The sequence below is a fragment of the Schistocerca piceifrons genome, chromosome 8 (assembly GCF_021461385.2).
Source record: "Schistocerca piceifrons isolate TAMUIC-IGC-003096 chromosome 8, iqSchPice1.1, whole genome shotgun sequence".
Lineage (NCBI taxonomy): Eukaryota > Metazoa > Arthropoda > Insecta > Orthoptera > Acrididae > Schistocerca > Schistocerca piceifrons.
The window spans coordinates 8,271,791-8,299,191 of record NC_060145.1 but is presented as its reverse complement, the minus strand read 5'-3'; the positions used below and the strand labels follow the sequence as shown (position 1 = coordinate 8,299,191).

Below are 27,401 nucleotides of genomic sequence, written 5' to 3'. Positions count from 1 at the left end.
ATCGGATAGCACATTACCGACCCAATATCGAAAAAGGCGGCGGGAAAGAAAGGACCGAATGAAGATGGGGAGATGGCCGCAAAAGCTCCACTGATGAAGTTGATTGAGGATAAGGCAGCGCCAAGTAGTGTCATACGCCTTATTAATGTCAAAGAATACACCTAGACATTGTTGGTTACATAGGAAGGCCTGCTGGATGGCCGCCTCAAGCAGGGTCAAGTTGTCTATAGTTGAACGACATCTCCGAAAGCCACACTGAGAGGGGCTAAGGAGCTGCCTGGTCTCGAGCAGCCAAACCAGGCGACGGTTGACCATCGTTCCAATGTCTTCCCGACACAGCTCGTCAAAGCAGTACTCTGATAACTTCTGGGATGCATTCGGTCCTTCCCCGTTTTGAGGAGGGGAATCAAAATCGCCTCCCTCCACGAGTCAGAGAATGTGCCGGATGACCATATCATATTAAAACAATTCAGGAGAACTTCCTTGGATGGCAGCAACAAGTGCTGCAGCATGCTGTACAGGATTTGATCATGACCGGGTGCAGTATCATGAGTCACAGACAGCACCGAATCCAGTTCTCACATTGTGAAGGGGCAATTGTAGGGTTCAGAATTTGGAGACCAGAAGTCCAAGTGTCCCCTCTCGATGGCAGTGCGGTAGCGGCAGAAATCTGGATCACAGTTAATAGTGGCAGTAGATTCCGCAAAATGCATGGCCAGTGTCTGGGCAATGTCTATTGGCGCCGTGAGGAGAAATCCTCCTGATGGCTTCGCATACTTTCATAGAACTAGTGGAGCGGGAGATGGAGTTCAAGAACGATTGCCATGACCGTCGTTTGCTCTCTTTAATCACTCGCCGCGCCTTGGCCCTTGCCACCCGCAAGGCCGCAAGATTGTAGGCTGAGGGACGGCACTTGAAGCAGCGCAGAGCTGCACGGCGGGCTCGGATGGCTGAGCAGCACCGAGTGGTCCACCAAGGGACAGGACGCCTCTTGGGATGACCTGAGGACCGTGGGGTCGACAATTCAGCAGCATGGGAGATCACGGCTGTAACATGGTTGACCCATTCGTGGACGCTGGCACGGTGTTCCAAAACAGCCAAATGGCTGAAAAGTGTCCAGTCTGCTCTGCAGAGGTGCCACCTGGGCGCGCTGGTAATGCCACAGCCTCATCCAGGAGGTGAATCAAAAGGGGGAAGTGGTCACTAGAATGGAGGTCAGCAGCAACCTCAGACAGAGCAGAATCCGTGAGTGCTGGAGAGCAAAAGGAAAGGTCAATAGCTGACGACGACTCAGAAGCAGTACAGAAATGAGTGGGAGCACCAGAGTTGAGGATGCACAGTTCTTCGGATGTCATGAGGCTTTCCAGAACGCGACCCCTGGGGCAAGTAGTCGTAGAGCCCCATAAGACATTATGAGCATTGAAGTTCCCCAGAAGGAGAAATGGGCGGGGGAGTTGGCTAATAAGGTCTGTGAGAGCCACAGAGTCTATTGCAACCTGAGGCGGTAAGTAAACGGAACAGATTGTGAGCCTCCGCCCCACAAGAAGGTCAACTGCAACTGCTTGCAAGTCCGTAACGAGAGGGAGCTCAGATGAGTGGTGCATGTCACGGACAAAAACCGCAACACCACCCTTTCCCCCACATCAGATAATCTTTTCGATACACAGTATAGCCCCGTAAAGAAGGAGCATCAGTGGCCCGAAAATGTCTCTCTTGGAGACATAAGCACAAGGGGCACTCTCATACAAGGAGTTGTAATTCAGCCACATGCATCCTAAACCCATTCAGGTTCCACTGTAATATGGGAGCCAGCAATCAGGGTGGCTGAACTTTCACCCTGCCTCTGTGCTTTGGAGGAGAGCCCGTACTGGCCGGAGATTTATTCCTGGGGCGAGAAGATCGCCCCCAGTCAACATCAATGTCCATCAGCTCCGATGGCGACCCAAGGGAGATTGCAGACAGTATGATGGCCTCGTCATCGGACCAACCCTGACTACTCTCCTCAGGTGGCAAAACCTTCACCTTTGGCGTCTTTGTCTTGGGGGGCTTAGAATGCAGAATCTTGTCAACAGTTGAAGCTTTACTCGCCTGGGCAGAAAGCGCCATATGGGGAGGGGCAGGAAGTACTCCAATGTCAGCAACCACGGCCTTGTCCGACGTTGTGGGGAGAGCTGCAGGTTGCAAAACAGCCGCAGCAGCACAAGTGCACTGGCAAACGCAGATATTGGTGCTGACACTAGCAACCTCCGTTTGTGTAGCAACAGTGGCCAACTGTACTGGTTTCTGCAGAGCGGAAGCAAAAGATATTGTAAACACAGGAGGCTGCATGGCCTTAATGAGCTTCTTGGCCTCACCACAGGGGATGCGCTTAGATGTTTTGATCTCCTGTATCTTCCGTTCCTCGAGATAGATGGGGCAGACCTGGCTCCAGACAGGGTGACTCCCAGAGCAATTCGCGCACTTCACAGGCGATGAGCAATCGGCTCCTTCATGGGCAGGCTGACCACATTTACCACAAGTGGCTATCCCATTGCACCCCAACGTAGTATGCCCGAAGCGCTGACATTTAAAACAGCGCATTGGGTTGGGGAAATATGGCCGTACTGGCAAACGTAAGACCCCGCTTTAACATGCTCTGGGAGTCTCGGGTAATTGAACGTGAGAATAAACGAGTCGGATTTGACTAGGTCCCCATCGACTCGTTTCATAATATGCTGCACGTCAACAATACCTTCGTCAGCCCACTCAGATTTCAACTCGTCTTTGGCGATATCCACCAAATCCCTACATGTCACAACACCCTTACTATAGTTCAAAGTGGAGTGGAGCTCGGTCTCGATAGCATACTCTCCGAGACAGGTTGCTTTCCGAAGAGAAGTGACTTGACGGGAACTAGAAGTCTCAACTAACAGAGTCCCACTGCGCAGTCGCTTCACAGGTTTCAGTGTTCCTCCACTTCCCTCAGGACCCTTGTGGATGTAAAAGGGAGAAATGCTCTCAAAGCTACCCTCCATCCGTTTGACAATCAAAAACACATTCTGGTTATCAGCATGTGCTCTGTTACGACAGTCTGATAAATCTCTAGTAACACCATGCGCTGGAGGACTCGCAGCACGAAGTCGCTTTTTCGGTGGGGTGTGTGTTCCTACCAGTGGCCAACCCAATCCACTGGTAGGGGAAATGTAGAGGTCTAAGGGTCCATTGCGGTCCCACGAGCAGCTAGGGAACTAAAGGTCCGCTCAGACAGAGCCCCGCATGTCTGAGTAAGCCTTATACAACTGGGGTGCGGCAGGTGCCCCAGGGGCTGCCCGCTTGCGAGTGTTCCACCCCAACAGCCATGCATCTTATAGGCGCGCAGCACACCGTAAGATTGAGGTTTTTTTTATAGAGGTTTACCTTCCTCGCAATCCAGGCGGTCAAGCCAAGATTACCACTGCCCGCAGCACACAACATTCCACCACCGCGCCATAAGGTGGTCGCTGAAGCATGTCCGGGGGTTACGGTGACAGGAGACTGGCGGCGCTGACCAGTCCCCAGCTCAGGACCCCGGGGTCGCCAAGCCCGTACTCAGCAAATGAATGCTGAGCCCCTGGGGGCAAGAATCTTAAGAAAATCTAACTCGTCCAATAAGGGAGTGGCTTATAAGGCACTTGTTCGAGCCACTCTCGAGTATTGTTCATCTATCTGCGATCCCTACCACATAGGACTGCTAGAAGAGATAGAGAAGATCCAATGAAGAGCAGCATGTTTTGTCATGGGATCATTTAGTCAGCATGAGTGCATTGCGGAGATGTCAACAAACTCCACTGCCAGACATTACAAGAGAGGCATTGTGCATTTACTATTGAAATTTCAAGAGAGCACTTTGCACGAAGACAACATATTACTTCCCCCTAGATACATCTCACATAATGACCACGAGTAGAAAATTTGAGAAATTAGAGCCAATACACAGGCTTACCGACAATCATTCTTCCCATGCACTATTTACAAGTGGAACAAGGTTGGAGGGCTCAGTTAATGGTACAAAAAGTACCCTCTGCCACACACCATTAGGTGGCTTGTGGAGTATGATGTAGATGTAGATGAACATATTTGTAGCAGTTACGTCATATTGCACATTTAACTGTTTCAATTTTGCTCACATGAGCCATTTAAGTTTCTGTTACCTCTGCGTGTAACTCACTTTTGTACTGCTCCTCTCTCTTATGATTGCCACCATTCTTGGTGCAACTTATTTCACTTCCTTCAAGCAACCATTTCTAAAACTGACTAAGTTAAAATACACAAATAGTAAAATGCATCCACAGGGATTTATTGACATACTTCATTCGAAAGTATGTTTTCAAAACAGAAATGGTGAAGAAGTATTTACCAAATGCTGATGATCTAGTGAAAAAGAGAGTAAGTTACATCAATCATGAATGTGTTCAATTTGGAAATATAATAGCCACAAAATGTAAGTTAGTGTGTACAGGAACTATGAAGTAATATGTGCTATTCATTTTCAGTCTGCATCACTTGTAGCGAGTATATTGTTAACAGTGCATCTGTTCCATATACTTTACCTAATCAGAATATTCTTAAAAAGATGAATGTGTTTAAATGTTGAATTTTGTTGTAATTCCTCTATAAATAAAAAAATTAGCCAAAAAGCATAATGTTCTGTAACACGCAACTTGAATTATGTGACTTAAAATACACAACAGTCACTGTGTCCCAAATTTCCACAAAATTATTCTATGATACTGCCCACTAAGGATACATGCCACATTATGAGTTCAGAAGTATCTAACTAAGCCACTGGAACTGGTGCTCCATTAAGCCTGGCATACAGTGTCATTAATGTATGTGAATGATGTAGAGTTACACTCACTGGTATTGAATCATTTCTTGTTAAGTAGCTACTTGTAAATCAGCCATCTCTGAGTCTCAACTATCACAGCTGTGCGGGACTGTTACTCTTCCACAGGTCAGAGGTTTATGATAAAATTATCAAATGATTTGACCCGGAGGGTTGCAGATGCAAGGTAATTCTCAAACCCTCATGTAATGATACGTCATTGTTGTGTAAAACATTTCCTCACACCAAGATGCCAGGAGCCTGGAAATTAGATACATTGGCAGCTGATTCTTGTGCACAGTTTATCTTCTTTCAGTTCCCCTGTGCCACTCCTACAACAGCATACTACAAGCCTGAAAAGGTCTCACCTTTTAAGTGTAAGCACAAACCAGCTTGCATGACATTCCTATGAACAAAGCTGAACTAAAACATTCATAAAAGCTGGACAGCTACATGATGTACTGTATTAAATCTCTGTTCAATACAGGAAACATGTCACTAGAGTTATCATGCATTATGCTCTTTTCACCAATGCTGTCAAGTTACACAATATTTTAAAACTAGGAACAAATGACACTATTGAATGTTTACCAGCACAGAAGACAATTTTCAGCGTCAGACTGCAAAAAACTTTCCACTTTAATGAAGCGCTATTATTCTCCACAAATGTTATTCAGTTTATCATTAACTCTGTAATAAACATTTATGATGGCAGAGAGCACTTTATCTTAATAAACAAATGCTTACCAATTCTGTATCCATTTTTCATCCGTTCATTTCCAAGTTTGCGTGCTTTTAGCAGAAGGTAACCCAAAAGCTGAAACCAGAACAAACACATATCTTAAAACAATATCTACAGTATCTAACTGTCCTAAATATTGCATATGGCATTTCTTTTTACCTCCTTATCATTATCCTCTGCATCTCCAAGCATTGGTATTTGTTTTTTGGGTATAACAAGAAAGTGTACTGGTGCTTGCGGATTTACATCATTAAATGCCAAACACAAGTCATCTTCATAAATAATGTCGGCTGGTATTTCTCTTCTAATAATTTTGTCAAAAATTGTTGGCCCTTTCACTTTAGTTGCTTTTTTTGACTTTTCTACTTCACTGGTGTAATGCCTTGCATCCTGTCAAGATTTTATAATTATGTTTACAGATTATTTTCAGGTATATTCAAATGCATAATTTTCAGTTTTATATAGAATTGAAACAATTACTTGACAGAAAAGAGAAATGAAATGAAACTACATGGATCCAGGGATCTTTTCAAGTCTCAAACATCTGTGATGCATATACACAGACTGAGGCGAGAAATGAAAATTTGTACTAAGGATAGAATTTGAACCTGGGTCTCCTGCTCACTAGGCAGATGCAATAAACATTGCGCCACTGTAGTACAGTGGCTTTGCACAACTGCATGGACTATCTTACCATGTCTCCCTCCTCAGTCCAAATTCCCATTCATGTCTCAACCCACTTGGTAGTCTCCCTAAACTTGAACAGCATCATAGAGACACTCAGACTTATTGGAATGGCACCTCAGCACCAAGTGACATGGAGGATCTTGCCTGCAAACCAGGTATAGGTGCTTTAATCAAATAAAACTACATGGTTCCAGAGATATTTTCAAAATTCGAACATGTATGATGTATATATGCAGACTGAAGCAACAAATGAAAATTTGTACTAAGGCCAGAATTCGAATCCATGTCTCCTGCTCACAAGGCAGATGCACTGACCAATATGCCACCCTGGCACAGTGGCCTGAATGGTTCCCCATTTTGTTCAGTGCTGAGGTGCTTACCAATAAATTGGAGAGCCTCTGCAAAGGAGTTAATGGGGAATACCAAGTGGGCTAAGGTGTGAATGGGAATTTGGACTGAGGGGGCAGGTGTGCTAAGGAAGTCCATGCAGTCGAGCAAAGCCACCGTGGCAGGGTGGCATAGTGGTTAGTGCATCATTCTGGCGAAATTTGGCATTAATGTGTTATGGCGGCAGAAGACTGACACAAGTGCCTTTGCTAACACCATGACATCGATTGGACTCTTAGATGACTTTGGCTTGGTCAGATGAGTCCCAATTACAGTTAGTAAGAGCTGATGGTAGGGTTCGAATGTGGCACAGACCCCACAAAGCCATGGACACAAGTTGTCAACAAGGCACTGTGCAAGCTGGTGACGGCTCTTTAATGGTGTGGACTGTATTTGCACGGAATGAAGTGGGTCGTCTGGCCTAACTGAATCGATCATTGACTTGTTCGGCTACTTGGAGACTATTTGCAGCCATTTGTGGACTTCAATCATGGATGACAATGCACCATGTCACCGGGACACAATTGTTCACAAAGAACAGTCTGGGCAATTCCAGTGAATGATTTGGCCTCCCAGATCATCCAACATGAATCCCATCAAACATTTATGGCACATAATCGAGAGGCCAGTTCAGGTACAAAATCCTACATGGGATACACTTCCAGAGTTGTGGACGGCTATAGAGGCAGCATGGCTCAATATTTCTCCAGGGGACTTCCAATGGCTTGTTGAGTCCATGCCACATGGAGTTGCTGACCACGCCAGGCAAAAGGACATCCAAGACAATATTAGGAGGCATCCCATGACTTTTGTCACCTCAGTGTGGACAGCAAAAAAGAGAGACTGTTTTGAATTGCCAGTATTATACTTTGGAGTTTACTGAATGTGGATTAAGACTGCAACAATCTTTCACTTGTGATCTATCACAAATGAAGGAGGGGATGTAGGCAGTGAAGGGCACAGAAGCATAGCTGCCATCCTCCTCCAACCCCCCCCCCCCCCCTCTCATTCATTCCTAAAGAAAGAGCTTTGCCAACCAAGCTTGCATGATGCCCTTATGGAGCAGATCTATCAATTCAATGTCAGTCTGAAGAAAGCAAGAATGACTGATAGTAAATGTACTCAAAGCTATTTGTCATGACATCTTACAACTGTTACGTCATTCACTGCATAACTAGCATGAGCTGCTGCCTTCACCCCCCACCTCCTACGTCAACCCCTGGGTATGCTCTTGCATTAAATTTCTGATGAATAGGTAAAATGGGAAATCATGTAAAACAAGTTCTGGAGTACGCCCTAGGAAAGCACTTTCTAGCCAAAATTCTTTAGTGTATCATCCCATCACTGTCAAAAGACTGGAAGCTGGTGTGAATGGAAGTGTTGGGAGAGCTCCCACAAGTCGTGTGCCAGAGAAACTCTACAGTATGGGATTTATCAATACTTGTTCACTTGATTGTGAGTGGTGTGTCAGGGGATAGGTGTCTTGTGCAGGGGAGACAGGGACCAGAGAGACCTCAGGACCCACAAAAATCAGCAAGTTCGAGGTGCTGTCTCTCACTAAAACTGGAACCGAGCCAGTGAGATTCACTCCACCTATTGGTAAATTGGTAAACCTGCTGTGTCCTGTGCACAAGGGGGCAAATGCAGAAGTGTAGGGGTCTATTAGTAATTGACAGTTCAAACATACGGCAAATAATGTACCCCTTAGAGAAACGGTAGCAAGGGATGATAAGGAATACCAGGTGCACTCGGTGTTTACACCTGGGGGCTTCAGTCAATGTTGATGAGGCTATCACGGCAGCCACTGAGGAAACAGGTACGACCAAATGCAGATTACGACACTAAAGATCAGAGTCTCTTAAAAGGTAGTTGACTTAGTGTAGGGGACACACAAGGTTCTTTCTTTTTTTTAATGCAACTTTCCATCCAGTCCAGATAACAACAGCCATAGGAAAACTAGAAGCGTCAATGGAAGACCTAAAGACATGTCTCCTACAAGCAAGAGTACTAAAATCCACATGATTAACTGGCAAAGCATTCGCAACAAAGTACCAAAGTTTGAAACATTCCTAAAAAGCAGTGGAGCTCCCATTATACTAGTACAGAAAGTTGGTTAAAACCTTGAAATTGACAGCAGTCAGATTTTTGGGGGAAATTTAAGCATACATAAATACGGCCGTTAATGGTAAATGAAGGAGGCATATTTGTCACAGAAGGGAAAAAAAAAACTCAAATCCACCAAGGTAGAAATTGAAGCTGCATGTGAGACTTTTTGTGCGAAGTCTCAGTATCAAGAGTGGACAAAAACTTATAGTCAGATCCTTCTACCAACCACCAGAGTCTCCACAGATGTTATGGAAAACTTAAGGGAAACCCAAAATTTACTAGTGCACAGGTTCCACAATCATAATGTCATCACTGGATGAGGCTTTAATTATTCAACAATCAATTACAAAAATTGCAGTTTTGTAATTGGTGGGTGTGGCAACACATTGTGCAAAACATTACTTAATGTGTTTTCTGAGAAGTACGTAGGACAGATTGTTCAGAAGCCAACTCACGGTGGAAATATATTGGATCTAGTAGTAATAAATAGAGCTAAGTTCTCCGAGGATGTCTTCATAGAAACTGGTATCAGTGACCAGAGGTGTCTGAAGCATTAATAATTACGAAAGTGCAATTGTAACTAAACCAAGTAAAAGGACTTATATTTCACAAAACTAGGTAAGGTGGCAGTAGCACCATATCTTGGTATGGAACTTGAAAGATTTAGCTCTGCAGAGGAAGCCATGAATGAATAATGTAGCAGGATATTACTGAAGGACCTCTCACCACAAAACACAAAGAAATTCCAGTCATATATAAAGATTGTTAGTAGTACCAAAGTTAGTGTCTGGTGGTGTCTGGACACTCATGGACAAAACAGGAACTGAAACTGAGGGTAGCAAAGCAAAAGTGGAAATGCTGAACAAGCTTTTCAAATTTTCCCTTACAAATTAAAATCCAGTGGTAGTGCACCAATTTAATTCTCGCACCATTACAAAGGTGAGTGAGACCGTGGCGTTTAGAAACAAATGAATCTGCTAAAACTGAACAAAGCTCCATGCCCCACTGAAGTCCCATCCACATTCTATCCTGCATTTCACTATAATCTACTGTAGATCCCTCGAACAAAAAATTGTGCCCAGTAATTGGAAGAAAACACAGCTCACAACAGCCTATAAGAAGGGTAGCACAGGTGAACAACAAAACTATCACCCAATATCCTTGACATCCATTTTTTGCAGGATCTTAACACATAATCTGAGCATGAGTGAATGAGGTATCTCATGTCAACCAGCACGGATTCCAAAAACATCAAACATGTGAAATCCAACCCACATATTTCTCACATGACATCCAGAAAGCCATAGATCAAGGCAGTCAGGTAGAAGCAGTAGTTCTCAATTTCTGAAAAGCATTTAATTGAGTGCTACATGTATGCTTATTGTCAAAAGTGTAATAGTATGGAGTATCAAGCAAAATCTGTGACTGGAGAAAGGATTTTTTGATAGGGATGACACAGCATGTTATCTTGGATGGAGAATCAACAAATGTAGAAGTAACTTCAGGTGGCCCTCAGAAGCGTGTGTTGCATTCCTCACTGTTCATGTTGTAAGTTAATGATGACCTTGCAGACAGTATTAATAGTTAACCCAGACTTTTCGCAAATGGTTCAGTTATCTGTAATGAAGTACTGTCTGAAAAAAAGCTGCCGAAATATTCAGTTGGATCTTGATATGAGTTCAAAGTGGTGCAAAGATTGGCAAGTTGTTTTAAATGTTCCGAAAAGTAAAATTGTGCACTTCACAGCATGAGAAAATATATCTTCTTATGATTACAGAATCAATGAGTCACAATTGGAATCAGTCAACTCATAAAAATACTGGGTGTACCACTTTGTATGGATATAAACTGGAATGATCACATATATTTAGTCACAGGTAAAGCAGGTGGAAGTCTCGATTTATTGGTAGGATACCACGGAAATGTGGTCAGCTATGAAGGAGATTTCTCACCAATCACTCGTGTGATCCAGCCTAGAATATTAGTCAAGTGTGTGGGACCCATACCAAATAGGACTAGCAGGGAATAGGGCATGTACACAGAGAAAGAAAGCACAAATGGTTACAGGCTTATCAATGGTAGTGTGTCACAGAAACGCTGAAGACACCCAACTGTCGGATGCTTGAAGACAGACAGACACTATCCCGAGAAAGCCTACTTACAAAGCTTTAAATGATGACTCTATGAATATACTACAACCCCATACGTATCCCACATGTATTGTTTTCATAATGATCAAAAGGACAAAATTAGATTAAATACAGCACACAGACACATTTAAACAGTTGTTCTTCCCGTTGTCTGTATACAGATGGAACGGGAAGAACCACGAAGAACTGGTGCAATGGGAAGTACCTTCTGCTGTACTCTTCACCATAATTTGCAGAGAAGACATGTAGATGGCAGATTTGCCAAATGTTTGTTCAAAACCATGCCAAGAAGTTACTTTGATTGTGAGCTAGCTACATGAAACTTGAGAACCACAACGTAGTCACACAGTGAATACTTTTGAGCCCTTGTGGGCCTAGTATCACAATCATTTTAATCTATACATGGATCTGCAGAGAATAAGTTCTTGTTACAACTGGTTAACCTGAAGGTCTTGAAATGAAAACTTACTTACAATAAAGTTACTTATACCATATGGAAAAATGACAGCATGAGCTACTTCTCACAATGTTTGTATCAACTATGCATTATTTCACAACGCTACTTTGACTCTTAATGTGAAATACACTCTCTTAACACTGGCCTGATGGTTATGGAACCTCTCTGAAAGTAAGTGTAGTAGGTCATGAAATATCAAGTACACTTATGAAGACTGATATGGCATGCATTATGCTGTTCCATATCACCTGTGTAACATCTTCCCATCTCCAAATTAATTACAATATTTATTAGTAAAACCATTTGATAAAACACCCACCTTTCAACAGCCTCTTCAAGGATCTTGGAATTCTTACACACCCTTCTAAATACATTTACTCTTTAATGTTTGCAGTTCTGTTAATTTCAGTATCAGCTTAACTGTGATTTACAGAGTTACAATAAGAGACAGAAAAAGAATATCTATCTAGACTTTGTCTCAATGTTAACACTTCAGAATTGTGTTCTGTATTTTTGTGCAAGATCTTCAACAAGTTCAATCTGACACACAACCAGAAATATTTGAAATAATTTTAAAATTAAAATAAGATTAAAAACATATCTTATTAGTCATCACTCTTACAATTTACCTGATATAAAAAGAAAAACAAAGCATGTGCTTGGTACATCTAATTCAGTTTTAGACAGATCAAAAAAATTTGCCCACTCAGTGGCAGCAAGAGAACACGCACATAGAAAGGTTAAAGAAATTTGCAGGCTTTTGGAGCCAGTAGCCCCTACTTCTGGCAGAAGGGTTGAAAGGGAATGAAGAGAGATGAAGAAAAAGTACTGGCGAGCTTTAGAAAATGGGTAGAGTTTGGAAAAGTTGGCCAGAAAACTGGGTCAGGGGAGACTTAATGGATGCAATGGCAAGGAAAGACTGATTGTTGGGAACCGTTCTGGATAAGATTTGAAAACCTGAGAAGTTATACGAGGTGGAAGATAGGGTAATAAGCAAGTCTGAGATTACTGACAAAACATTGTGGAGCATTATACGTGGCAGAGATGGAAAGCAGGGAAAAATGAACAGGTGTGAAAATAAAAGACCTGGTGAGAACCAAGGGCATGTTGTAATGCCAGTTCCCACCTGCAAAGAGTTCTGAGAAGCCACTGTCTGGGGGAAGAAGCCAGATGGCACATGTGGTGGAACAGACACAGAGATCATCACAACTGTCATGTTGTGGAGCATACTCTACAACAGGTGATTGTCTTAATAAATAAAAAACAATATACCGCTAATATTCCATGGGATTCATTGCAGTCATCGCCAATATAGTGCTTTTCATTTACTGTAATAATGTTCTGCCAAGAACTGGTGGAAAAATCAGTTAACAGATTATTGTGTGTTGCGTGTGTATACCCTTTTTGTTCATTTCCATTCGTCCTAATTGATAATTTGGTGATAATCATACCAGTGTAAAAGGCCAAACAGGGTTTACATAACAGCTGGTACACAACATGTCGTTTTACAGGTTTGTCTTGCTTTGATAGTGTATATTTTGTCACTTACAGGACTGCTACGGTGGAAGTAGGAGGGTGCACAGGGCAAATCTCACAATGTGGGTGGTCATATGGGAGGGAGTCACAGGGTAGGGAAATGGGCGCAGGAGCAGCATAGGGTCTAACCAGGTAATGCAGAGACTGGGGGCAGGGGATGAAAAGCTATTCTAGATGTTGTAGACAAAATGTCAGGCAAAATGAATCTAATTTCAGGACATGATATGAGAAGTTATAGTGTTGTTGAAGTAGCTGATTAACATATTCAAGACCAGGATATCAGACTTCCTAAAATGAGGTCCACTCTGCCAGGCATTTTGGCCACCACAGCTAAAAAAAAATCTCCGAAATATCCTGGTCCGACCCAATTCTCCCATTGTGCACCCATTTTCCTACCTTATTGCTCCATCCCTGTTGTAAGACTTGCTCTATGCACCCTCCCACCACCACATACTAGCACACACATACTAGCCCTTTAACGTAACATACGCTGTCAAAGGGGCAGCCGACTGTGTACCAGCTGTTATGTAAACACTATTTGTCATTTAACATAGACATGACTATCACCATTATCAGCCATGATGAATAGACATAGAGAGAGATGTACACTGGCAACACACAATATCCTACTACAGAGCATGCTCTACAACATGTCAGTTGTGAACTCAGTGCTTGCTTTACCACATGTGCCACCTGGGATCTTCCCCCAGACATTAGCTTCTCAGAACTCCACAGGTGGGCACTGGCATCACAAGACTACCTTGTTTATTGCCACTCACCTTTGGCCTCAATTTATGTTAATCTCTTCGGTCTCACCATTTCTTCTCACAAGGGAACCTCCCCATCGCACCCCCCTCAGATTAAGTTATAAGTTGGCACAGTGGATAGGCCTTGAAAAACTGAACACAGATCAATTGAGAAAGCAGGAAGAAGTTGTGTGGAACTATGAAAAAATAAGCAAAATATACAAACTGAGTAGTTCATGGGCAGATAGGCAACATCAAGGACACTGGGAACGCAGAAGCGTCGTGGCCTGGTGGTAAAGTGAGGAGCTGCGGAACAAAAGGTCCTTGGTTCAAATCTTCCATCGAGTGAAAAGTTTAATTTTTTATTTTCAGTTTATGTGACAAACTCTTATGTTTTCATCACTTTTTTGGGAGTGATTATCACATCCACAAAAAAACCTAAATCGGGCAAGGTAGAAGAATCTTTTTACCCATTCGCCAAGTGTACAAGTTAGGTGGGTCGACAACATATTCCTGTCATGTGACGCACATGCCGTCACCAGTGTCGTATAGAATATATCAGATGTGTTTTCCTGTGGAGGAATCGGTTGATCTATGACCTTGCGATCAAATGTTTTCGGTTCCTATTGGAGAGGCACGTCCTTTCGTCTACTAATCACACGGTTTTGCGATGCGGTCGCAAAACACAGACACTAAACTTATTACAGTGAACAGAGACGTCAATGAACTAACGGAGAGATAATAACTATGCAAAAATAAAGAAAGTAAAATTTTCACCCGGGGGAAGACTTGAACCAAGGACCTCTACTTCTACAGCTGCTCACGCTACCATGGGACCACATTACTCCTGAGCTCACGTCCTCCTTGATGTTGCCTATGTCCCCCATGGACTACTCAGTTTGTATATTTTGCTTATTTTTTCGCAGTTCCACACAACTTCTTCCTGTTTTCTCAATTGATCTGTGTTCAGTTTATCAAGGCCTATCCACTGTGCCAAGTTATAACTAAATCTGAGGGGGGTGCGATGGGGAGGTTCCCTTGTCAGTAACTATTCCTTTCTTCACTCACTTTTAGTTTTCTATATCTCTTATTTTCTGACCTGTCTGGTTTACCCAACCTTCCAATGCAAATACAATACACTTAGCTATCTACTGTTATTAACTCCTCCACAATGTTTCGTCAGTATTCACCCCCTTGCTTATTACCCTATCTTCCACCTCTAAGCTCTCAGGCTTCAATTCTCGTCCAGTACAGCTTTCAAAAATCAGTCTTTCCTTCTCATCCCGCCCAGTAAGTTTCCTCTGACTCAAAGTTTTGGGTGACTTTTCCAAATTCTCCGCATTTCCTAAACATAGCCATTCCTTTTTCTTCATCCCTCTTCTTTCCCCTTCGATTCTTCTGCCAGAAAAAGGATCCACAGGCTCCAAAGGCTTGCAATTTCTTTAACATTTCTATGTGAGTGTTCTGCTGCCGCTTGGTGAATAGATGTTTTTATCTATTCAGTGATATTATATTGTCTAAAATTGATTTTTTTATATAATTCAATTTTTGGGTGTTTTAGGGTTATTCAGACATACGTGTTCCACATCATAACAGTTATAACTACATTACAATTATGCATCTACTAAATACAGCATAATGAAATCATATTTTCTCTTTACGTATAAGGCTTTTTAATTGTTAAACGTTACTACCAGCTTTCACACTTTTTTTCCAGTCATACAATGGTTAAATGGGTCTCCAGTACACTCTCAGTATATACAGAATAAGTATCTTTGGAACTAATGCTTACAAGAAGAAAACATCTGAAGTTCCTCAACATCAGCATTTGAGACACTGATTACCTTTTCTTCCGAGACACTGATTACCTTTTCTTCCCCTAATGACTGCCCTCAAAAGTTACCAGCAGAGACCTTAATATCAATGTCCTATCAACTACACCACATTCTTTTCTTATTGAAATTAAATCCCTTTATTATTCTTTTATCGTCAATTTTCTGAATAAGTGATAACAGGAATCAGCTGTGATAAGGGCTTTCTGGTACATTTTTTGTTGCATATTCAATGTGACACTCCGACCTGTTTCTTGGATTTCACAACTTTGTTGGTTACTGATGTTTTTTATTGACAAGCCCTTAATGCTTCCAGCATTTCAACCACTATTTGCTTTACAATAATACTTTACTCTGCCACTTACTGAGACATTTACTTTTAATGTGTATAAACTGATGGCCCCGTCATCTTACAGCACATCTACATGGGGCAAACTATCACCCATTCTCAGTTACCATGCTATTCATACATTCTACACATCATTTACTAATGCCAAATTATAAATTATCTACTTAGAAAACTTGCAGTTCTATTAAAGGAAAGCACTTATCTGTATATTTCCCCTTTCTTACAGTTAGATACCAGACAGTTACATTTTCTCATCCATACGAAATGCCAAAAATAATTCTACTGACAATGTACATAGCACAAATGTAACATGGAGAGCCTGATTACAAATACTTAATTGAGTTTCATAGTTATATGGTGCTTACCTTCTAACAATATTGGAATCTGAAACCAAAGCATTTCATCATAAATATTCCTTACAATGTCCTGAGAAATATTTTACTGGCATCTTGACTTTGCTTATACTTTTTATTCAAAGTGGCTTGTAACATGCAATGCATCAACAAGTGCTCACCAATGGCTATTGCAGTATGTTGCAGTTACTCTTAGGTAGCCCAAATTGCATTCAGTTTATCATTATATCTACGTCTATACTCTGCAAACCACTGTGAGGTGCATGGCAGAGGGTACATTCCACTGTACAAGTTATAGGGGTTTCTTCCTGTTACATTCAAATATGGAGCGCAGAAAGAATTATTGTTAGAATGCCTCTGTGTGTGAAGTAATTATTCTAATCTTACCCTAACGATCCCTATGGGAGCAACATGTAGGGGGCTGTAGTATACTCCTTGTCATCATTTAAAGCCAGTTCTTGAAACTTTGTTAACAGACTTTTTTGGTATAGTTTATCTACCTTGAAGAGTCTTTTAACTAGTTCAGTTCCTTCAGTGTCTCTGTGACATTCTCCCACAGATTAAACAAACCTGTGACCATTTCTGCTGCCCTTCTCTGCATACATTCAATATGTCCTGTTCCTTATCTGGTACGGGTCCCACACACTTGAGCAATATTCTAGAACTGGTCACATGAGTGATTTGTAAGCTATCTCCTTTGTAGATTGATTGCACTTCCCCAGTATTCTACCAATAAACCAAAGTCTACCACCTGCTTCACCCCCACGACTGAACCAATGTGATCTTTCCATTTCATATCCCTAAAAAGTGTTAGACCCAGGTATTTGTATGAATTGACTGATTCCAACAGTGACTCACTGATATTACAGTCATAGCATACTACATTTTTTTCGTTTTGTAAAGTGCAAAATTTTGCATTTCTGAACATCTAGAGCAAGTTGTCAATCTCTGCACCACTTTGAAATCTTATCAAAATCCGACTGAATATTTATGCAGCTTCTTTCAAATGGTACAGAGCTATTCAAAAAGAAGGAACACATTTCAAACATTTATTGCTTCCAAACTACAAAAGACAGAAACACAATTCCAACAGTCCTGGAAGGTGAAAAATTCAAATTTTTATGCAATCAATGTGAGCACCATGTGTTACATGACAAATACAAAAACGGTGACTCATTTCCTGACACACATGAAGCAGCTGGTCTCTCTTCACCAAATTCACAGCTTCAACAATGTGATGTCACAGTTTCAAGAATGTGAAGCATTGGTGGGATAAAAATGCAGTTTACGTAACCCCACAGACAAAAATCACATGGAGTGAGGTCTGGTGACCTGGGAGGCCACTGGTGATGAAGTTCATCTTCTGCTCCCCCTCTTCCAATGCAGTGTCCTGAAATTGTGAAATTTCTCTAAGCATGTCTGAAAATCCTACCTAAGTGTAATTTACATTCAAAAGTGATTGCTTCTAGAAGCCTCATTCGCCAAATTCTTCGATATAGTTCACCAGCCTGGGACTGCCACACAATTGGATTAGAAGAGCCACAAAAGTTTCCGAGAACAGCTGTTCAACTCATTATGGGTTTGTTTAGTAAGCACAAGAGTTTCAGAGATGCTCAACAACCTCCTAAAAGACAGTCACTCTGAATAATGGAGAGCCTTACAAAATTTCTAGCACCAACATTCTAAAGCAAGACAAAAAAACATACTACTTCCTGCGATATACATCTTCCATAGAGGCCACAACATAAATATTACATAAATTTAGGCTCATCAGAAGTGTGCCAACAGTCTTTATTCCCCACATACCAAACATGAAAGGAACAAGAAAGGGGGAGCGGAGATTATACTGGTACATTACGTATCCTTTCCCACAGACCATACTGTGGCTTGTTGAGCACAGATATAGATACAATTAATATAGGTACATTATGTATCCTTCCCACAATTATTACCGGTACACTGTGTCTCCTTTCCCACAGACCGTACCATGGAGCACTGATGCAGACTTAACAATAAATAATAAGTTGTTTCCAGCAGTCAACAGACATGCACTACTACTTGGAAGGATGGCATCATTAATCAATTACACAAAGGAATTTTCAAGGCTAGCTTCCCAGTTTCCTACAGTTCATTGTCAACCAACACTAGTTTTGATATGGAGACAGGAACATGCTTCCCAATCCCTTTACATACTACCCTGCCTGTTTTCAGCAGACAGCTGTAGCTTACTGTCCACAATGTGAAACTTTGTGTAATGATCTTCATTTGTGTATGACTTTTCTATTCTCCCAACACACTATCTTTATCAACAATGCCCTCCTTTAAGGCAACTTGAAAATAAGGAGTCAGTCAGGTTGCTGCACTTCATATTTGAAGTGCTGGCAGTTCAATATGAGCAATCTTAAAAGTACAAGCCACCTTCAACATTCTCAATACTTCAAAATTTCAAGGCCTTGAAGTGGATAAAAGATATATGCTGTTATAGTTCTACAACAGATCCATTCAGTCTCAGAATGAATGTAACAGGAAGATCCTTTTAAAAGAAAATTCAAGACTCTACGTGTCATAAAGGCATCAGATTAGCGACTAGCGATTACAAAACCAGGCCTGTAACAAGTCTGTGTTCCCTAACCATCATCACTATTTGGCGGAAGTTTCCTATTGTGCAACATATGTATAATATTAAGTTGCTACCACAATCTCTCGTCTTTCCTCAGCCCACCTCCGTACGTGCAGACTACGCACTCACTTCAAAGCAAAAAAATGTCATTTGGACATTTTGTGTATGAAACAGTGTCTTACAGACGTAGGTACAGAAAATGTAAATGCATAGAAGTACACTGGGAATAAGACTGCGTTTTACTTGTTAATGAGACCCAGGATGATTACAGACACATGAAGTTTAATCCACTTCATACTCAAGATTAAAGTTTTGTGATAAATTTCTAATACTTGTAATGGACATCACGATTTTACAGTGGTGTTTGCTGGTACTATAAAATTACTGGACACCCTAAATTGTGTCTTATGGCTCAGTGCAAGGAAAGATTTTAGTGTTTCTCACTGTAACCTATGTGGTCCTCACAGCATGACACCAGACGAGACGTAATCGTGTGCACACAAAATCTTGATCTACAGAGATACCCTGGATCCAATACAGGGTAGTCAGTATATGTGCATTGCAAATAAAGCTCTCCACAACATCCAGAATGTCATTCTCCACTTTCAGACGCAATAATCTTATTCTGTTGTTTACCAGGGCAAGCGAGAAACAAAATGGACGATTCACCATATGTTGCAGCCAAAGGGGTATCTGCACTGGACCTACACCTACATCTGTAGGCCTACTACGCTAATCACTATGATGTGCACAAAAGAGAGTGCTTCACAACATTAGGGCTTCTTCCCGTTCCATATACAAGAAGTGCAGGATGAACAATTGCTCAAATGTTGATGTGTGAGCTGTAATTAGTCTAATCTTGTATTTTCGAGACCTGTGGGAGGAACACATAGGGTTTGTACAGGGTGTGGCAGAACCAATTGAGCAATTTCAAAAAAAAAAAAAAAAAAATTGGTGTATATAGAGAAAAAAATGCTTTTAATTTCGAAATTGGTAGTTCATACTATTTTATACTCACTCAATGCCAAAAATAATGTCCTCAAGATGGTGGCTGTTGGCAGCAATACACTTTCCGAGATATATCGCTATATTGTCTGTTTATACATATTGGTGTGACAGCAACATTTAAACACATTTTCCTTTTGATATCTCCAAAGAAAGAAGTCACAAATGGTCAAATCTGGTGACTGTGCAGACCATCCCCCATTACTCCTCAAAGGGACCAAAATCCCAAAAACTCTTCTAACAAAACATTAAATGAATTTTGGGCAGTGTGAGCTGAGACACCATTCTCTTGGCACGACAAGTCACCTAATCCTGCTCCTTCAACAATTTCTTCCAATCTGGCTTGCAGAAAATCTTGCAATGCAACGTAATGTAAACTTACAGAAGTCACAGTCATGTCTTCCTCCTCAAAAAAGTAAAGGCCTATCTCATCAAACTGTGATACAGCGCACCATATCACTGGTTTAGGGGAATGTTGTGGTCTTTCATGGACAACTTGGGAGTTATTCTCAGTCCAGACAGGAAAATTCTGTTTATTCACAATACCACCGAGATGAAAATGTGCCTGTCACTACTGACAAAAGCTGTCTCCGGAGAGATCTGTGCAAGCATTTGCTCATTCAGATTCTGGCAGCTGGCATGGGCTTGGTTAAATTCAAATCAAACTGCAAGCATTTGCTCATTCGGATTCTGGCAGCTGGCATGGGCTTGGTTAAATTCAAATCAAACTGCAAGCATTTGCTTATTCAGATTCTGGCAGCTGGCACGGGCTTGGTTAAATTCAAATCAAACTGCAGACTCCTCTTCTAACTGCAGTCTGAAATCCTCAATGCAATAGCATGCCTTCAAGTGGAATGTCTTAGCGATTGCTCAACCACTGCTCTCACCAATGCACATTTTCTGGTGTTCTGATGGATCTGCATTGGCCATGTGTATCTCTTCTTTAGTTTCCTTCAACTGCAGAAGCCTCAACCGAATTGTGTTCACATTAGGAAGGTATTGTTGAACCATCACCGAAAAGCTCTTTGAGCTGCAATCACTTGTTTTCAAAACATGTACGTACGGCAAAGCCATGAGTGCTCTCATCCAAACCGTGTTGGCTACAGAAATGGGGTCACCGATGGAATGAAGGGAGATGTGCAATTGCCTTCCCCCACCATTGTCCAAATAGTTATCCCTCAAAACTGAGACCAACTGTATTTTCTAATATCCCACCAATGAATCAAAGTCTGCCACCTGCTTTTATCTATGACTGAACCTACGTGATTATTCTTTTTCATATCCCAGTAAATTGTTACACCAAGGTATTGGTAGAGTTGGCTGGTTAAATTTGCAATTCGATATTGTAGTAATATAAAACTTCATTTCTTTTGTTTTGTGGAGTGCACATTTTTAAACATTAAAGCAAGCTGCCAATCTTTGCACTATTTTAAAGTCTAACAAAGAGCTAACTGAATTTACAGATTTTATAAGACAGTATTTCATTATAGATAACTGTATCATCTGCAAAAGGTTTTTAAGATTACTACTGTATTAATATTGTTTACATGGTCAATAATATACAACAGCAAGAGCCCTAACATACTTCCCTGGAGCATACTTGAAGTTACTTCTACAACTATTGATGATTCTCCATTCACAATAGCACAATGTGTCCCCCAAATCAAAAAAATCTTCAATACAGTAAAAAATTTTGCTTGATACCCCACACTATCATACTTTCACAAAGACATGTTACAGAGTCAACCACTTTTTGGAAACAAAGAAATACTGCTTCTGCATGACTGCCCTGATCCACAGTTTTAAGGATGTTGTGAGAAAAGCATCAGCTGGGTTTCGTATGACCGATGTTTTCGAATTCCATGCTGGTTGGTGTGTTTCAGATCCCTCAATACATTTGAGTCCAGAATGTGCTCCAAGATTCAGAATTTGCTGACAGGTGCAACAAGTGCTTTCTTCAAACTAGTGAGTACAGTGTTTTGTTCAAAGGACATCTGGTATAAAACTGGCAAAAATGGGCTAAATCAATTTCAAATTCTATGTAGAATCTGACAGGGATTCCTTTGTGCCCTTGGTAGACTTACAGTGTCCCCTCTTCTACAAGATGCAATACTATTATGCTTAGGGGAGTCTATTAAGCACCAATTGGAGACTGAATGACTGAGAGGTGTTTGATGGAAACAACGTCCCGTAAAAAGGGGGGGGGGGGAGGTAATGTGATTTTTTCACAACCAAGAAATGATGAAGTCTTCTTAAGACCATATTGGACAGTACTGCATAACAGCTTAGGACTTCCTCCTCTGAAGGACTCCCAGCTTGCCTACTTGTGGCTTACTGCTTTCAGTGTGGCAATTTTTGAGTGTGGTTTATCTACTAATAAGAAAGCAGCCACTGCCTTAGCTGGGAACTGTCCCTCTATTTTATTATCTGTGCAGACACTAATGATCTTGATACCAGGACAACCAAATTCCAAATCCAGCACTTTCACAGAGTGTAATAAACTGTGTATGCCTTAAGAACATTTGTCTTACTATATTTAAACTTGTCAAGGCTGCACCTTATCATCTTACAATAGCAGAAAAGTTGCATCTTCTCCACTCAGAGTATTCAGTTACGCTTGTTTATTATTATTATTATTATTATTATTATTATTATTTACTCCACATTTATGTAAATCTACTGATGAATCCTGAAGAGTAATAGATATTATGTAATTGTTTAAATGGAAGTTTATTTTCAATGAACATTCTTAAATGCAGTGCAGAACAGGACTTAGAAACCCAGAAGTTGCTGAAGAATTTATTTATCAATGCCTGTTAACATATGATTATTTTTTTTTAATTTCCAGTGATTTCCAATTTCCTATATTATATTGGTGAGCAGTTTATTGAGTATTTTGCATTAGAATGAAGAACTTCAGTCAGTATCCTGGAGAGAAATGCAACACCCATATGAGAATTATTTTTGTACAGGCCAGCTAAATTGAGTTTGTTTATATATCAAAAATGTTGAGTAGCAGAATTAATTATTCATCACAAATAAAATTAAAGTGTACCTAAATGTGTTAGCATGTAACTGTAATAAAACAAAGTTCCTTGAAAATACAGACACAACCTGCTTGGTTGAAAATCCTGCATCTTAAATTGACAGTCTTGACGCTTCATGAACTGAAGTTAGTAGCTTATGACAGGAAACATTTGGTCAGAAGACTTTAGAATGTCCTGACTGAACTTGCAAAAACATATTATTATTGTGCAGTGTCATAATAGAACATAAAATGAAAAATTTGTTTCCTTTAGTATGCTATATGTGTTAGCACTAGGTTTCACAGTATCTCTTCTTTCACCATCACCGACGACGACAATACACTCATCACAGTCATCCAAGAAAGCTTCACTAACGACATGCAAGTTGCCCAAGTGGCACCAGAAAGAAAGGTCACCAAGCTATGACCCCCACAAATTTACACCTTTGCCTAGTGGTCAGGATGAATGAAATGACAGAACAACACAAGCAAAAACATGTCTCTCCGACAGCTTATTGGTGTGATGATCCCACTGCCAATAGCTGTCCTTCTGGCCACTAAGTAATTTTACACTTTAAGATCCACTAGTGAATGACATACAACTTACATTTTTCAGCCTTTAATATTTGTAATTAGTACAGACTTTCTTTTATAAGTTACCCTCTTTCCTCTGAATCAATGAAACTATCGATTTGATGGTGTCTGGATAGCTTAATATGTGTGAACTTCCAGGGATGTTTGTTTGAAATTTAGACGTCTTAAAATGTTGTTTTAATGCTGTTTTTTCATCAGATACTGGTATGGTATACCAGTGTGCACTGCCACAAATCAAGCACTGGGTACATATGTAGAAACTTGTGGGTTGCCACAATTCCACCCACCCAACATAATTTCTGAACTTCCAAAGCTGAAAATTTTCAGGTGTATCCAATCACAGAGAACTTGAGAAGGTCACAGAAAATCTCTTGTAACTCCTAAATCAACTATGTAAAGCAAATCAAGCTACTTACACTTGGGGAGTAATTTTATTGAGACAATAATTTATTGATAAATGCAAGTACCATTTGGGGCAAAAGTAGCAAACAAAATAATATAAAACTTACATAATGTGTTCAATTAAAACAGTACAACCACCTTGCCATGTTTTGTGGGAAAATGTCACTGGAACTTTCAGTCACCCTTCACTGAAGAGCTAGGTACTCTTGAAGTATTAAAATATGTGGGCTAGAAATTTATATAGCTAGCTTTTATCGTGTGGCATACCTGTACACCATCTTTGAACAAAATCAAAGACAGTGCTGTAGAGAACAGTCGAATTGACATTAAATCAGTCTTTTCAAATTATTTCTATTAAATTGTTTAAATACTCGCTCTAGCAGTCTCGTACACTTTGAAAACATTTCTTGTTATTGGTTTTTCCAGATATCAACAAACTAAACTAACTCTGTGATCCAACCCCTGCGATCCCTGTCCGTACCATCCTCTGTCAAATGGCATAATTTGGAAGTAATATGGAGGGGCATGGGGTCTGCACATCGCTCTCCTGCCAGTAGTCAACTTTCCAGACCAGACCTATCACTTTTCATTGAAGTAGTTCCTCAATTGGCATCATGACGCTAAGAGGACCTCATTCCAGTCCCCATAACAATGAAAATCCCTGGTAGTGCTGAAAAGAGTTTATTGTCCCATCAACATTGCAGTCATTAGATGGAACACAAGCTCAGATTACAAAAGTATGGGGGAAGAAAAATGGCCGTGCGCTCTTCAGAAGAACCATACTGATATTTGCATGGTGCAATTTAAACAAATCACAGGAAACCTAAATCTGGATGGCTAGACTGGGATTTGAACTGTCGTCTTCCCAAATGTGAATCCAGTATGTTAACCACTGCGCCACCTCACTCAGTGGATAGTACTTGGAATTGAACCTGGGTCCCTGCATGGTAGCCTATGCGCTGATCACTGAGGCACAGTGAAGCACTTTCCACTTACAGGACTACCAATAACTTATTTTTTAGATCATTAATGGGGAACATTTTTGAAAACAACAGTTTGAAGCGCAGTACTCATTATCATCTACAGCTTGTAACTTTACTTATTATGCACCTATACTGCCACACCCTCAGCACTCTCATTAGTTCCACAAAACTATAAAACTTAAAACATTCAGCGTGTGCCTGCTCAATTTCAGAGGTTTTCCTAGGTTTTTTGATAAGTGTAATATAGCCTATCTACTGATATATGTGACCAATCATTTTCCCAGAATAACAGGAACTGAAAGAATCTAACACTGCATTCTCCTCAGTTTACAGAGTTTTAGTCAACACACTCATTACCATTTGTCATTGTACTCATTGGCTACTGAATGAAGGCTCAGCTCTTTCCAACAAAACTTCCTGCCCACCATGTGGTAGTTTTGCAGTTTCTACAGGGATCAGTGTGAGCAATGAAAGAAAACTGGCACAGTAAGTGATATCCTTAGCTAGGAATCTATCTTCTTAAGTAAAAGATACATTACACAACAAATTACATAATCTCTCAAGTAAATTTATTTCTGTTTGTTGCATTATTCATCAAATGACAAGCATTTTTCTAGTGCCACTTAGAGAAAGGGCATGGGAAGAACAGGCCCTACAGCTTGAATGGCTATTCAGCACTGTAGTCAATTCAGAGTGATTTCTGAATGGTGTTCTGTAACAATTTTGTGAGTAAATTCCAGCAACAAAACTAGTAACAACAGTGTTTGCCAATGAAACATTTGACATATTTCTGAGAGTGAAATAATACATGAACATTTGGGCTATCTTCATTTTCATGTCTGCACATACGATATGAAAGCCCTAAAGCATTAAATTGCAGTTTATCAATATATTCCCACTGAACTACAGACTAAAGTAATTACACTCATACTGCACAATACTTATCACTAACACAATTGTACAAACTGTACATTTTTAACCACAGAATTTTGTATATAGGGACAAGTTCCACCTGTAACTAATTTACTGCGGTATCATCAAATTCCATTGCATTATTTAGAAACATATCCTGTTACCTAGATTTATGGACGACTGATATCTGCCAGTGTCTGACTTTATATTAGTTGTTTTCTTCAAATAATACTTTAAAATAAATAGATGCATTACACAAGAATAATCCAAGGTCAACTTTGTTCGACAGTAATAAATTTGGCACAGAAAATGAGAGGCCTATTTCTAAAATGTTTCTATTGCTAATACAGTTCAAACTATTGCCCAATCATTTACCACGTAAATACAACTGTCGATAATTGCGCTAAAATAGAGTCACACGATTCAAACTGCTCTCAAAACTTATTTCGCATTACAGCTATTATACTACAGTTACTAAATGCAGAATGGACGGATTCCCGTCAACGTCGAAGACGCTGAACAGTATACCCATGGCCTGGGGAAGAATGTAATTGGAAATCGAATGTAATTGGAAATCAGTCAAGCCTTTTAGGGACACACTTTTACTCACGATGTTCAACTTCCCGCATCTATGGCAATTAAAACACTAATTATTAATAGCTACCCCCATAAAAAGAAAGCCTATTGTGCTTCATGAAAGGTAACAAATACTTCATTTCCTACGGAAACAACTGAAAATGTACAATCGTTAGTGCGGAAACGATTTCTTCCTTCGCCACGCTTATTGTGTAACAGCAATAGCTTACTAAGTAGCTAGAAATTAAAGCAGTCCATCACAAAAACAGCACTGTAATTTTCGCCTTCAAATTCACAAATTTATACTGTAAATAAATCATACCGTAACAACATCAGACATGTTTAGCAATATTAATCTCGAAATTCGCTCCTGTCAATACAACATATAATCCCGTACCAAGAAACAATAGTTGATGCTACTGCAATTGTTTCTGTTTAAAACGACTGCTGTGTCAAACAGTCTAGGCTGCTTCCATTGTTGAATAAGAAAACGTCGTATGAAACAACTTCTGATCATATTTCCTCCCGCGGAGGTGTATCTGCAAAACATGCACGCCTTTTCAATCGTGTTTTATTTACAACTGTACGAGAATCAGATTCCAGTTGCAGCGGCAGATAAGGGTTTCGACCTTGACAACTCTTTTACAAAGAAATAATAGTGAGTACTTTGAAGAAAACTATGTATACAAATACATTAGGTATCAGAATAATTAAAGTTACTTTTATTCGTTGCACTGATTCCCTGTGTTACTGCAACATTTGAATATTTCACTCTCAAACCTAACGTTCAATGTTGAAACTTGAGCGATAATAATCGATAGACAGAATGTTTAGCAGACTGTGTGTACATCTCGATGTGACATTCTACTGTCTATCTCTCCTTTTTCAATGAGGTAACTTTTAAATAAGTGAGGCATATCACTATGTTCACATGGGGTTCCCGTAAACAGATTTCACAATACATTTTTGGTTGATCATATAAACACTCCAGAATCTATTCGCAGTCTAGATTGTGCTGCCGGTTTCCAACTTCCACAATCGATTTTCGCTCTCACGTAAACCCACAACTGTTTTTGGAAAGTGCTTGGATTGCAAG

At 40.5% G+C, this 27,401-nt stretch overlaps 1 protein-coding gene across 2 annotated transcripts in view; it reads right to left on the bottom strand.

The window, feature by feature from the left end:
- LOC124712498 (uncharacterized HIT-like protein Synpcc7942_1390) overlaps positions 1-26,942 on the bottom strand; it is a 38,379-nt gene extending 11,437 nt beyond the window's left edge. Inside the window, exons 1-3 of one of the 2 annotated variants that reach the window (XM_047242795.1) lie at positions 26,628-26,942; positions 5,745-5,975; positions 5,591-5,660 (exon numbers count right to left, since the gene is read on the bottom strand). In XM_047242795.1, coding sequence (XP_047098751.1) covers positions 5,591-5,660; positions 5,745-5,975; positions 26,628-26,645 — 319 coding nt within the window. In that variant the 5' untranslated portion in view covers positions 26,646-26,942. The remainder of the gene's footprint in view (positions 1-5,590; positions 5,661-5,744; positions 5,976-26,627) is intronic. The other variant, XM_047242794.1, reaches the window with a different exon arrangement.
- Between the last annotated feature and the right edge of the window lie 459 nt (positions 26,943-27,401).